Raw genomic sequence first — 13,616 nt, 5'->3', positions numbered from 1 at the left:
TAATGCAGAGAAAGGGGACGGGTTGTGCCAAAGGCTGACCCACCCCTGTGTGAGCCTGGCTCCCCAGAACCCCTGGGGCCAGGATGAATGGGAAATCCCCCGGCAGTCTCTCAAGCTGGTCAGGAAGCTTGGATCCGGGCAGTTTGGTGAAGTCTGGATGGGTGAGTATGTGGTACTCCAGGAGTTGCTCACCCACTGCCCTGCATCCTAGAGCGCAGAAGACTCAGGATCTGCACTGGGCCTCGTCCTTCCCATAGAGGCTTGTGAAGGGGAAGGGACTGGGACCATATACCCATTTTACAGACAAGGTAATGGAAGTACAGAACACTGAAGTCACCTGCCCTCAGCTGTTCTGATATGGTGATGAAGCAGGAGTAGAATCCAGCTCTCCCCCTGCCTCCACCCCAGCCCGTTCCCGCCTTCCTTCTTCACTGCCCAGAGCTGCCTTTGCCATTGACACCTGTGTGACCTGGAAGAGGAGCCTGGCTAGCTCCTCTTAGCTTTGTCTCACTGGGTGGAAACACTATGTTAACCAGGGTGAGAGGTGAACCAGGTGCTCCAGGACCCTGATAACAAAGTCACCACATGCAGCTGTGAGACTGGCCCATCCCTTAACTTCCCGGCCCCTGTGGCCTCGCCTTCAATTACAGTGAATGGCTGCTCCTCTGCTTACCAATGTGCGATCAGAATATAAAGGATGCTTTATTTTATCCCTGGAAAGGTCCGTGTCTCTGGGGCATGGTTTCAAGGTGGGACCCTGCTGCCTCCCTGATTCCTCTGGCATCCAAGACTGATGCCTGGGGCACCCCTGGCAGGCGCTCCCCCTGGCTCCTTGCAAGTCTGAGTCCTGACTTATCTTTTCACTTCAGTGCAGACAGGGACCTAATGGACTGGGCGGTGTGGTGGCGGGGCGGGGGCGGGGGCGGGGGGCGGTGGTGGTGCAGGAGCTATAAGGATCTAGAGATGAACATCACAGGGCACAGAGAGGGGCACGGAGGCCCCGGCCACCTCTGCCTCCTCTATGATTCTGCCACGGGCTGTGATGCTTACTGCCATACTGACGTTATCAAGTGGTTGAAGAGATTCATTAGGTAGGGATAGGAGGACAAAAGGGATGCACCCCGGACCTGGCTGTAGGGACCAGGAGGTGAAACGGCCCCCCTCCCAGGCTGGGTAATTTCCTTAACTGCCCAGGGTTCCTGTCTAGCAGAGGAGGCCGGGACAGGCTTGAATCCTTCTAGGTAAGCGGGCGCATCCATCACCATCAGGAGCTGTAATTCCAGCCTAGGATCACTTCCGGGGGTGGGGTTCTGGCCTCAGTGCCCCATCTATATAGAACAGGGATGGCTCCTGGAAGCTTACGTAGATTTTGGATAAGGGATCACCTCCCCCCACCTCCAAGTCTTCTGAACATCCTCTTCTTCTTCTGTCCCCCGGGCTCAGGTTATTATAAAAACAACATCAAGGTGGCCATCAAGACCTTGAAGGAGGGAACCATGTCTCCGGAGGCCTTCCTGGGTGAGGCCAACCTGATGAAAACTCTCCAGCATGAGAGGCTGGTCCGTCTCTACGCTGTGGTCACCAAGGAGCCCATCTACATCGTGACCGAATATATGGCCAGAGGTGGGGACCTGCCCAGGGCTGTGTCCCTCACACAGAGGCAGGAGGGCTTGAGGGTGAGAGTCCAGGCTTGGGGGCTCCGAGAAGGATAAGGCTGATCTGCTGGCCGGGGGACCTCTTCAGGGGACTACTGAGGCATGAGCTGGATCCATCAGCCAATATCCTGCAGATCTAGTGTTCCACATGCATGGGTGGGGGCAGAGTGAAGGATGATGAGAACAAGACAGCTAAGTTGTCCTTATAGAGGAGTTTCCATAGCTCAGGAGACCCTGAACCAGCATCTTTGCAGGGAGCCTCCTGTGCTTGGCACCCCCTGGGGCGGACAGAGGGCAGCAAAGTCTAAACAATAGTAGGCTGGGCATCCAGAGACAGTTCTAGTCCAGGAGACCTTGTACAACCCTATGAACATTTTCAACACGGATGATGAGAGGTTGGGTGAGATGGCCACTGAGGTCTAGAGTATGGCCATTCTCTGCTGGGGCCTGGGGAATCCTTCTTACCCCTCCTATGATCCTGACCACACCCCGACTCCTGTCAGATCCTAAAATGCTGTGTTGATGCTGTCTGTTCCTTAAAGGGTGTCATGAAGGGGTCCTACACTGAGCTGGAGGCATGTGGCTCCCTGGCTCACCTCTTAGCCACCCCTCAGGTGAGCAGTCCCCTGCTCTTAGGTACCAAAGAGGAGCAGCATCTGTCCCCTGTACCAGCTCCAGGAGATGAGTCTCCGTAATTCTGGTGATTTCTTGCATCCTCGGAGGCAGAATGTCTGCCAACAAAGGGTGAAGTGGACGGAAGATGCTTTGTAATGTCATGCAGGGAATGAGCAGTTTCTGACCCGGTTCCTTGACTGTGTGACCTTGAACCGGACCGAGACATCACGTCCTCCGAGCAGCTGGCAGCAGATCAGCGCCTCTTGGGAGCTGTGAGGGCTGAGATGGGAGTTTCTGTAGAGCAGAGGCACCTGCAGCTGTGGGGGCACAAGAGACCCGAAAGAGTGCCACCCACTTCCTGCCCAGGTGGGCAGCAGCCCACACCCCGAGAGGCCGGCCCGGCCAGGGTCGGGTCACCCTGCAGAAGTTCAGCTGCGACTTCTCTTTCCTCAGGCTGCCTGCTGGATTTCCTGAAGACGGATGAAGGTAGCCGATTGTCCCTCTCAAGGCTGATTGACATGTCGGCCCAGGTTTGTGAGCACCAAGTGCAGTGATCCAGGCCCCTGGGCCCTGTCCTCTGCCCTTGTGGCTCAGCGAGATCAACTCTTTGGAGGCTGTGTCCATTAGATTTAGGCTGGGCTGTGAGAGACAGAAAGCCTAAGTCATCATAGCTTCAATGTGTAAGCACCAGAGGTGGGCAGTCTGGGGCGGGCAGTGAAGCTTCCCCTCAGAGTCACAGGGACCCAGGTTTCTTCCACCCACTGGGTCTTAATAGATCATCTTTCCACCCAGGGAAACTGCTCATGCTTTAGCACCTTGTCCTCCTCAGCCAGGAGGAAGAAGTGGGATAGAGGGGGCAAACCGCACCCGCTCCCTTTAGAGCCAAGTGCTGGAAGTCACTCACTACACTTGCTCTCCCAGCCCCCTGGCCACCTGTCACCTGCCCGCACCTAGCTGCAAGGGAGCTTGGGAAATGTAGTCTTTCTCCTAGGCAGCCATGAAGGTTCTATTGGTGAGGACCAGAGGAAGAAAGGATGGTGTGGGGAACCCAGAAAGTCCCCACGAATTCCACGTCATATGGTAGGTCAGCACTTTGTGGTGACCTCCTCCATCCTCAGATGGTGCCAATCAATGCCTTCTGTAGACTCGGACATCATGAGGTGAGGAGCAAAATGAAGAGGAAGGAAACGTTCCTCCCGGGGGACTTTAGCTGAGGATTCTAACTGGCAGCAAAGCACATCTGGTGGCCCTGCGTGTGTGTCTGTTGAAACTGGAACTCTCAGAAGAAGAGCTCCGGTCTGTGGTCAGCTCGTGAGACGCAGAAACACACACACACATCCTGTTGGAGGGAGGCACCCTCCCCTATCCCACACTACCCCCACCCCCCTCCAAGTCGTTATCTGCTATAAGTATCAGGGCAGGAACTGAGGTCACCGTGCCTTTTTTCCACCCCCTTTTTTCCACTGAGGTGCACACAGGCTGGGTTGAACAGGATGGTGAGGTGGTCTCGGAAAACTAAGCCTGGTAACTGGTTTCAAACCACAGCTCAGTGATAAGCCTGCCCACTCCCTTTTTTCCCTTTCTTTTCCTTTTCTCACTCGTTGTCAATGATCTCTGTCAATCCTTCAGGAAATCTTGGGTCCCCTAGAGGCAAAGGATGTGAAAAGTCACCTGAGTTTATAAGTTCAGTTCAGTTCAGTCGCTCAGTTGTGTCCGACTCTTTCTGACCCCATGGACTGTAGCACGCCAGGCTTCCCTGTCCATCACCAACTCACAGAGTTTACTCAAACTCATGTCCATCAAGTTGATGACGCCATCCAGCCATCTCATCCTCTGTCATCCTCTTCTCCTGCCTTCAATCTTTCCCAGCATCAGGGTCTTTCCCAATGAGTTAGTTCTTGGCATCAGGTGGGCAAAGTATTGGAGTTTCAGCATCAGTCCTTCCAATGACTATTTAGGACATCAGTCCTACCCTAAATAGTCATTGGAAGTTCCTTTAGGATGGACTGGTTGGATATCCTTGCACTCTAAGGGACTCTCAACAGTCTTCTCCAACACCCAGTTCAAAAGCATCCATTCTTCGGTGCTCAGCTTTCTTTATAGTCCAGCTCTCACATCCATACATGACTACTGGAAAAACCATTGCTTTGACTAGATGGACCTTTGTTGGCAAAGTAATGTCTCTGCTTTTTAATATGCTGTCTAGGTTGGTCATAACTTTTCTTCCATGGAGCAAGCATCTTTTAATTTCATGGCTGCGGTCACCATCTGTAGTGATTTTGGAGCTCAAAAAAATAAAGTCTGTCACTGTTTCCACTGTTTCCCCATCTATTTGCCATGAAGTGATGGGACCAGATGCCATGATCTTAGTTTTCTGAATGTTGAGCTTTAAACCAACTTTTTTACTCTCCTCTTTCACTTTCATCAAGAGGATCTTTAGTTCTTTGTTTTCTGTCATAAGGGTGGTGTCATCTGCGTGTCTGAGGTTATTGATATTTCTCCCGGCAATCTTGATTCCAACTTGTGCTTCATCCAGCCCAGCATTTCTCATGATGTACTCTGCAAATAAATAGGTTTATAAGTAGATGTGGCCAAGAATCTGAAGGTTAGGAAAGCAGAAAATCAGAACCTTCCAGGTGAACAGCTTCTAAAACACATTCTGATCACGCTAACGCCTTGCTCTGTGTACAAACATACACACACGCATGCACACTCTGCCTTCTGGGTGCTCCTTATCTTGCTCTACAGCATGAAGTGCAAAGCTCCCCTCCAACCGCAGCCTGTGTGCCCCACTTTGCAGCCACATGGCAGCTCCCCCCGTCCTGTCATATCTTGGAACCTTCACCCCGCCTGGCTCTGATGCAGAGGGTGGCCTAAAGTCCTTTCTCTCCCTGAGGGGTCTGGCCTTCACTGTGGGGCCCCCTCCCACAGATTGCAGAAGGAATGGCGTACATCGAGCAGATGAATTCAATCCACCGGGACCTGAGAGCGGCCAACATCCTGGTGTCTGAGGCCTTGTGCTGCAAAATTGGTGACTTTGGCTTGGCCCGGATCATCGACAATGAATACACCGCCCAGGAGGGTGAGCAGCACCCCAACTCCCCAGTCCCCCTTGGACTTCTTGTCGTGCAAGTCTGACCTTACTCCCAACTAGTTCAGCATTTCCCCGACGTGCTCTGCAGACCACAGTTGCCTCAGGAGGAATGACTATGTGAGAGTGGGGTTAGAGATACCACCCATTCTGTGAGTCCTCTTGGAGATTCCCAGCCCATAGCAGCATAATAGAGGCAGTGAGAAGGCAGCAGCTAAGTAACAGGGCACATATGTTTCCCGTTGTGTCTCCCAAAGTCACTGGAACCCCAGAAACTTTTTCCACGTAGGTTCTGTGAACCTCTCATAGAACCAAGGGTTCACAGAGCAGACTTTAGAAAACACTGCCCTAAATGCCTGCCTGCTCAGTCACTTCAGTCATGTCCAACTCTTTTCGACCCTATGGACTGTAGCCCACCAGGCTCCTCTGTCCATGGGATTTCCCAGGCAAGAATACTGGAGTGGGTAGCTATTCCCTTCTCCAAGGGATCTTCCTGACACAGGGATTGAATCCAGGTCTCCTGCATTGGAGGCAGATTCTTTACTGTCTGAGCCATCAGGAGAGCCCAGCTAAGGCAAGGACAAGTTAAATGACTTGCCCCAGTCATGGGTTCCTGTTAGTAAACAAGGCTAATGGGAGGTGGAAACGACCTCTTCAGTGCCAGGTGGAAACACATGCTGGTCGCCCAGTGAAGCCAGTTTAGGCAAAGACACAAAGCGGGAGACAGGGGTGGTATTTGTCCTTTGGTGCTGTGGACCCCCAGGGTCTTCACACTCCTGGTCATGCGTCCTATGGGTCTGAATGACTCCCTGGGCGCATTTCTGTCTGATACAGTGACCCAGGCATCACCAGGCAGGGCAGGGGCTGGGGGAGAAAGAGCAAGGAGTTGGGGGTGTGGAGGAAGTCAGTCATGGCCTCATGAAGCTGCTCATGGCTTTCTTATAGGGGCCAAGTTCCCCATTAAGTGGACCGCCCCAGAGGCCATCCATTTTGGGGTGTTCACCATCAAAGCGGACGTGTGGTCATTTGGAATCCTCCTGATGGAAATTGTCACTTATGGGCGTGTGCCCTACCCAGGTAGGCAGCTGTGTCCTGCAGCGACCCTCCAGGCTCAGGGCCATCCTGAGACGGCTGTGATGGCAGATGTCCCATCCTCAGGGCCTGGGGCTGCCCACCTGCATGTCAGAATGGAGCCCCATGGTTGAAACTGAAACCCAGGTGTGCCACTCTGGGGGTGGGGCGGGGCTTCCCTTCCTCCCCTCAGCATTGCTCTTGGAAACAGGACTGTGTCCCCTGCATCCAGCAGAGGTCAGTGAGTCCACAAACCTGGAATTCAGTTAAGGTGGGGATCTGAATTCAAATCTCTTCCAGTTAGTTTGCCCTCAGTTGAGTGGCCAAATGGTCCCTCCCTTGGCCTTACATCGTGGGTACAGCCCCCAAACCTCCATCCTGAGAATCAACCCCCAGGCCGATCTGAAGGGCTTGGGCCCTTAGCAGCCTATGGGAGGGGCTGGGGCCTGTTCACCAAGCACCTGCTTGGTGAGTGATGCTCACCTGTGTGCCTGACAGTCCCAGGTAAGCAGGTAGCACCCCATGCAGGAGGAACTGCCCCGCACTGAGATCATCTACACTGTTCTCAAAGCAATAAAAAATAAATGGAGGGATGTGTAAAGGTGGCACCAACCGGGCTGAGGGCAGAGACGGCGGTGGATGCCTCGCGGGCCCCCGCCGGTCCTCAGCCACGTCCCTTCCACCTCCAGGGATGAGCAACCCCGAGGTCATCCGCAACCTGGAGCGCGGCTACCGCATGCCCCGCCCAGACTCGTGCCCGCCTGAGCTGTACAACGGCGTCATCGCCGAGTGCTGGCGCAGCCGGCCGGAGGAGCGGCCCACCTTCGAGTTCCTGCAGTCGGTGCTCGAGGACTTCCACACGGCCACCGAGGGCCAGTACGAGCTGCAGCCCTAGGCCCGCGTGCAAAACTGTCTGGCCTCAGCCCCAGATGCACCGAAAGGCGGGGAGATGTCCGCACGCCCATTTCTCAGATGAGGAAACTAGAGGCAGCTGGGTCACGGCCTGGACTTTGGAGCAGGATCCAATCGCAGCGCCACACCTCTCCGGCTGTGCGCCCCTAGGCGACTTAGCCTCTTAGCGCCTCTTCACACTGGCAGAAAGGGGATGAACCACAATAGAACCTACCTCGCATGTTCCTCACGAGGATGACCCGGTGACGAGGATCACACACTCCTCGGTGTCCGTCATCACGTCACAGAAGGCTCCCTGTGCTGGCACCAGAAACGAGGAGTCGGCCACCGGCGACCTGAGTCCAGCGACTCTCACCTGACCCAGACTGCGCTCAGCACTTTGGGACTTTTCGGAAATAAAGTCGCGAGACCTGACGTTTCCCTTGTCGTTCTTGGCGACAAGCCTGGACGTCGCATACCTGCCATTCGTGGTTGTATGAGTGGTGCCTCTAGGGGCTCGCAGATGGCACTGGGTTTCAAGAGGAAATCGAGGACCCCAGCCCCAAGACAAGGGCGCCATCACTGCCTTTTAGGGCAGCTAGAATAGGGCCAGCAGGTGGCGCTCTCACCTCAGACATCCTCAGCCTCCAGGTCTGAGTTGGGTGATGGGGAGAAAGGGGGTTTGCTCAGCAGTGGCGCATGCAAGGGAGGCGAGCAAGCCCCGGGCTCTGGGTCCCTGGACCGGGAGCATAAACAGGTGACTTGGGGATGGTAACACGAAGGAACGTTCCAGGCTCCGTGCTGTTCATTGAAGCTCCCCATTTGTCATGTTTCTGTTTTGTTTATGCTAAATTTTACTTCTTTGAGCTGTTAGGGTTACAGAAAAATGAATGAAAAGTATAGAGAATCCCTATTTAACCCCTCATCCCGCCCCACCCCCAACTTTCCCTACTGTTAACATCTTGCAATCGTATCAGTGATGAGCCAACACATTATTATTAACTGAAATCCATAGTATACCTGTGTGGCTTCTCAGGTGGCGCAGTGGTAAAGAACCCATCTGCCAATGCAGGACATGTAAGAGACATGAGTTTGATCCCTGGGTTGGGAAGATGCCCTGGAGGAGGGCATGGCAACCCACTCCAGTATTCTTGGACAGCGGAGCCTGGTGGCCTACAGCCCATGAGGTCTCAAAGAGTCGGACACATCTGAAGCAACTCAGCATACAGTTTACCTCAGGATGCACTCTTTGCCTTGTGTTCTGTGGGTATGGACCTATGTATACTCCCATGCCGTCGTTCCAGGGTTACAGAATAGCTTCACTGTCATTCCCTGGGCTCCACCTGTTCTTCCCTCCCACCCTCCCCCAAACCTCTGGCCAACAACTTGCCGTGTTTCGACTCCTCTGATCCTGTGACAGTCTGAACTGAACAGAGCTTCATGATCAGTCCATATTTATTGGGTATAAAGAGAGAGGTCTCCAGTGTTCTTGCCTGGAGAATCCCAGGGATGGGGGAGCCTGGTGGGCTGCCGTCTATGGGGTCACACAGAGTCGGACATGACTGAAGTGACTTAGCGGCAGCAGCAGCAGATCCTATGATCCTTGTTTTAGAGATGAGGAAACCTGGGGCACAGAGAGGGTAAGTAATCAACCCAAGGCCACACAGCTAGTAAATAGCGGAGTAAGGACTCACCACTCTTAACCATTCTTCCAGGAAGATTCTGTCCAGATGTCTCAGACCATGCCCCCTTGAAGCCTTGGGCCTCCATGCTGGGCTCTCAGGAGAAGGAGGCTCACAGTAGGCTGAGCGGCTGGGAGAAAGCCCACCCACCTCAAGCACAGCAGCCCCTCTTGCCTCTGGCTCACAAGCTCAGAGGCCTCACAAGGGTTATTTGAACAGAATGTGACTTTTAAATGGTTTTGAAAATCAATCATTTAGCCCAACCCTCACTCCATTCTCAGCCTCTCACGAGTGGACACTGAGGCCTAGATAAGGACTCAGAGTCACACCAGGTCCACAGACCAGGGCCGGGGCCCGGTCTAGCCTCTGCCCACCCCAGCTCACCCGCTTTCCTGGAGGGCAGACTTTAGTTTATTGCAGGCTTTTGTTTTGTTTTGTTTTGTTTTTGAAAACAGACATCTTTGTATTTGTGTGTGTATGAAGTTGCTCAGTCGTATCCGACTTTTTGCAACTCCATGGCCTGTAGCCCACCAGGCTCTTCTGTCCATGGGATTTTCCAGATAAGAATACTGAAGTGTGTTGCTCTTTTCTCCTCCAGGGGATATTCTCAACCCAGGGATCAAACCCGTGTCTCCTGAGGCGTCTGCATTGGCAGATGTGTTCTTTACCACTGAGCCACCTGGGAAGCCCTTCTTGTATTTGAGAATTCTCCAAATCAGATTAATTAGCTCCCTGGAAAAACCTCATTTCTTAACCATGGCAAAAGAGCTATTCACTTGATGGAACAGAGTCCAGAGCCTTTAAAACATTACTCACAGGACCTCCCTGGTGGTCCAGTGGTTAAGACTCCATGCTTCCACTGCAGGGGGCAAGGGTTCAATCCCTGGTCCAGGAACTAAAATCCCACATGCCCTGGGGCACAGCCAAAAGAACAGTAAGCCGATATTTTTTTTAAAGTTACTAATGAGAATGGGGCCCCCAGGACAGAGCACTTGACAGTTTACAAAGGGGTCCCCGGCTCTACGCGGCCTCTCAGATGTCGGCCACCTGAGTGGCCACCGGGTTCCTCCTAGTCCCGAACGAGGGGAGGCGGCAAGGCTGACGGTGCCACTCACCATCACATCACTGCAGGGGAGGGGCCGGAGCGCTGACCCTGGCTTCACACCCAGCACTTGAGGGATCCAGCAGATAGCACTGAGGTGAAAAGCGAGGACTGGGGTGGACCCAACTCGTGCAGGGCAGGCTAAGTGGCCGTGTGGGGCTATCCTCTTAATAAGGATAAGCAAACTGCTCCGAGAGGATGACAGGAAGGTTTTGTGAGCGCCTGGTGGAAAAGCAAGGAGGAGAAATATCTGGTGCTGGTGGGACCGCGGGCTGGATGGAGTCTCATCCTTGGGACAGTAACTGTGGTCCCCGGAGAGGTGAGGTGGCCAGAGTCTTTGCCCATGAGATGGGGATTCTGTTGATAACTCACGGGGTGACGACTCCACCTGACAGCAGCCAAGAACATAAAAATAGCCATCAGGGAGTGTCCAGAAGATACTGGGGAAAATTAAAATTTCTGGGCAGAATGGTGGGTGTGTGGAAAGATCTGGCTGGCACCTGCAGGGACTTTTTGACCTTTCAGTTCCTCCTTGGCCATGAAGGGCTCCAGTGATGAGGAAGACAAGAATCTGTTCCCAAAGGGCTCTTAAATACACCTCACTCGTGGGAGCGTGTGTCTCACATCCATTGCTGTGATCACAGCGAGGATGCTGGAGCAGGCTGCACACCTTTGTTACCTGCCCGGTGCCACGCTCCTACTTCTGTTTGTGCCACATGACACATGCCACATGAAACCTCAGAACCCATTCTGTTACTAGGCCCCTTTGTAGATGAGAAAACCTCGTCTGTGAGAGGTAAGGTCACCTGCTGAGCTCGGGCATCGGGGACGCAAGCCCAGGTGAGCCTCAGTGCAGAGCCCATTCCAGTGGGGAGTTCCTGGGAGAACGAGGAGGTTAGACTTTGCTGGAGGCGGAGCTGGCGCTGCCCCAGACCCATCCATAGGCTGGGCCCAGACCCCTGTGGCCTTGTTCCCGGGCCACTTGTCCATTGTGCTGTGGAAGGACAGGCTTCAGAGGAACCAGGAAGTGTTCACTCCACCTCTTGGATCTGCCTCTTACTGGCTGCCAAACCCCTGGCCAGTTACTTAGCCTCTCTTGGCCTCAGTTGCACTGTCTTTAAAATGGACACAAACATACTATCTCACAGGGAAGCCAAGGGTAAGCTGAGATACTGTGCATGAAGCTTCGGGTATGGGTTGTACATGCGGTAGGAGGTCAGCACACAATCGCTCCCCTGCCTGCCGGGGGCGCAGTACAGACAGCATCTCCCTGGGGTCACGTGGGGGTCAGTGTGGGAGCCCAGCCTGCTCACCCCCAGCCCCTCCGCCTCTGTTTCAAATCAGTTTGGCCCCTGGGCCACCAGGTTCCCGTGGGTAGCAGAGGCTGACAGGGCTGATGGGAGCCAGTCCCAAGGGGTCTAAAGGCAGATTACTGAGGACTGATGAGGTGAAGGGGACAACTGCCCATAAGCTGACAGCATCGCTGTGAGGAAGGAGGGCAGGAGGGCAGGGGGTCCCTAATCTTGGCCTGATGTCTCCTGGAAGGAGGAGGGTCCCCTCTGGGGGTGCCTCTGCTGGAGCATTTCCTTCTAGGCCAAGGTCATTCTGCAGGCTCTTGGTTAAAATTAACCTCTTGCTCATTGCTCTGGACCGAATGGCCTTTTCCATGAGCCACCAGCACTTGGCCTTTCATGGATGAGCTGGGCTGTGTGCCCTCTGCTCCCCAGAGAGAAGTGGAATCTGTGGCCTCTGTTCTGGAAACTGGACAAGAGGGGTGGGGCATGTGCATATGATGTTATACACATGCACACACGGGCTGGCTTGCACGCATGGGTAACTAACCAGACCAGGGCACCTGGTGTGTGCTAAGCTGCTTCATTAGTGTCCAACTCTGTGCGACCCTATGGACCATAGCCCACCAGGCTGCTCTGTCCATGGGATTCTCCAGGCCAGAATACTGGAGTGGGTTGTCATGCCCTCCTCCAGGGAATCTTCCTGACCCAGGGACTGAACCTGTGTCTCTTAAGCCTCCTATGTTGGCAGCAGGTTCTTTATCACTAGTGCCACTTGGGAAGCAGGGCACCTGGGGAAGAGACAAGTTAGACTTGTACAAGCTTCTTGCCATTGGCCTTATTTCTTGGTTGTGTTATTTCTTTCTTCCTCATTTTTAGCCCCTAGATTTGAACAGTTGACCTACTGCACCCCGTGCACCACACATGAGATTAAGAAAAATACGCAGTGCCTCTTGAATCCCAGATGACCCAGAGACTCATTAAGTGAGTGAGCAAATGATAAAGCAAAATGCAGAAAGCTTTGGCCAGACAGTCCCTTCTGTTGAGCTGGGCTGTGTCTTTTTCCCACTGTGTCCACAGCCCTTGGCACAAAGCTGGAAGCATAGAATGTCCTCTGTGAATATTTGTCAAATACATGAGTGAATGAAAACAAGTTGCTATTTTGCTCTTTGCCCACATCCCAGAGATAGTAACATGTTAAAGTCAAAATGATGCACCCAACTGGGGCTCAGGCAAGGATGGTTTGAGCCACATCAGAAAGGGGCTGAGGCTGGGAAGAAAAGAGCCAGTTGTTGTGGCTCTGGAGGCTGGAGTCCTGCTCAGCCAGGAGGCCTTTGCAAGTCAGCTGACACCTTGAGCCTGAGTCCTCTCTCATCAGCTGCACCCACTAACTGGGTCCATGCCTGGAGCAGATGAGATAGTCAATACCTCTCCTGTCCCTCACAGAAAGCCTGGTACATGGCAGGCATTCAACAGAAGAGTAACTGTTAATGCTAGTACCAGATATCTACCAAAGAAAGGTGGGCTAAACTTTCAGAAGCAAAGGATGAGGTGGGTTGCTGCTAATCCTGCAAAGGGGACTTCCCTAGCAGCACAGTGGATAAGCATCCGCCTGCCAATGCAGGGAACGGGGGTTTGACCCCTGGTCTGGGAAGATTCAATATGCTGAGGAGCACCTAAGCCCATATGCCACAATCACTGAGCCCTCAACAAGAGTAGCCCCACTCACCACAACTAGAAAAAGCCCGTGCGAAGTAATGAAGACCCAGTGCAGCAAAAATAAATAATTATTTTAAAATCCTGCAAAGGAAAGCCTCAGGAGGGACATGAATGAGTTAAGAGTGTCAGACAAGGGGGAATTTTTGCAGTAGCTGTATAAAAAAAGAAAGAAAACTTGAGTCCTTCCTATTTCTAGGGCTTCCCTGGTGGCTTGGATGGTAAAGAATCTGCCTTCAGTGCAGGAGGCCTGGGTTCGATCCCTGGGTTGGGAAGATCCCCTGGAGAAGGAAATGGCTAGTCACTCCAATATTCTTGCCTAAAAAAATTCCATGGACGGAGGAGCCTGGTGGGCTACAGTCCACAGGGTCGTAAAGAGTTGGATACGACTGAGTGACTAACACTTTCCTGTTTCTAAACAACCAAAAGACTAGTGGACAAATAGTGGACATGAGTACTGGACAGAAAGTGAGTGAAGTTGCTCAGTCGTGTCCGACTCTT

The 13,616-nt window shown here is 53.3% G+C and overlaps 1 protein-coding gene across 4 annotated transcripts in view; it reads left to right on the top strand.

Annotated features, from left to right (window-relative positions):
* The window catches only part of BLK (BLK proto-oncogene, Src family tyrosine kinase), a 51,954-nt gene extending 44,196 nt beyond the window's left edge, over positions 1 to 7,758 (top strand). For all 4 annotated transcript variants that reach the window (XM_086414742.1, XM_086414744.1, XM_086414741.1 and 1 more), the window contains exons 8-13: positions 9 to 161; positions 1,444 to 1,623; positions 2,724 to 2,800; positions 5,202 to 5,352; positions 6,307 to 6,438; positions 7,122 to 7,758. In XM_086414742.1, coding sequence (XP_086270868.1) covers positions 9 to 161; positions 1,444 to 1,623; positions 2,724 to 2,800; positions 5,202 to 5,352; positions 6,307 to 6,438; positions 7,122 to 7,327 — 899 coding nt within the window. In that variant the 3' untranslated portion in view covers positions 7,328 to 7,758. The remainder of the gene's footprint in view (positions 1 to 8; positions 162 to 1,443; positions 1,624 to 2,723; positions 2,801 to 5,201; positions 5,353 to 6,306; positions 6,439 to 7,121) is intronic.
* Positions 7,759 to 13,616: the final 5,858 nt, after the last annotated feature.

Source organism: Bos grunniens, chromosome 8 (genome assembly GCF_055505025.1).
Source record: "Bos grunniens cultivar Pamir isolate PY7600 chromosome 8, Bosgru_T2T1.0, whole genome shotgun sequence".
Lineage (NCBI taxonomy): Eukaryota > Metazoa > Chordata > Mammalia > Artiodactyla > Bovidae > Bos > Bos grunniens.
This window is presented reverse-complemented; position numbering and strand designations above follow the sequence as displayed.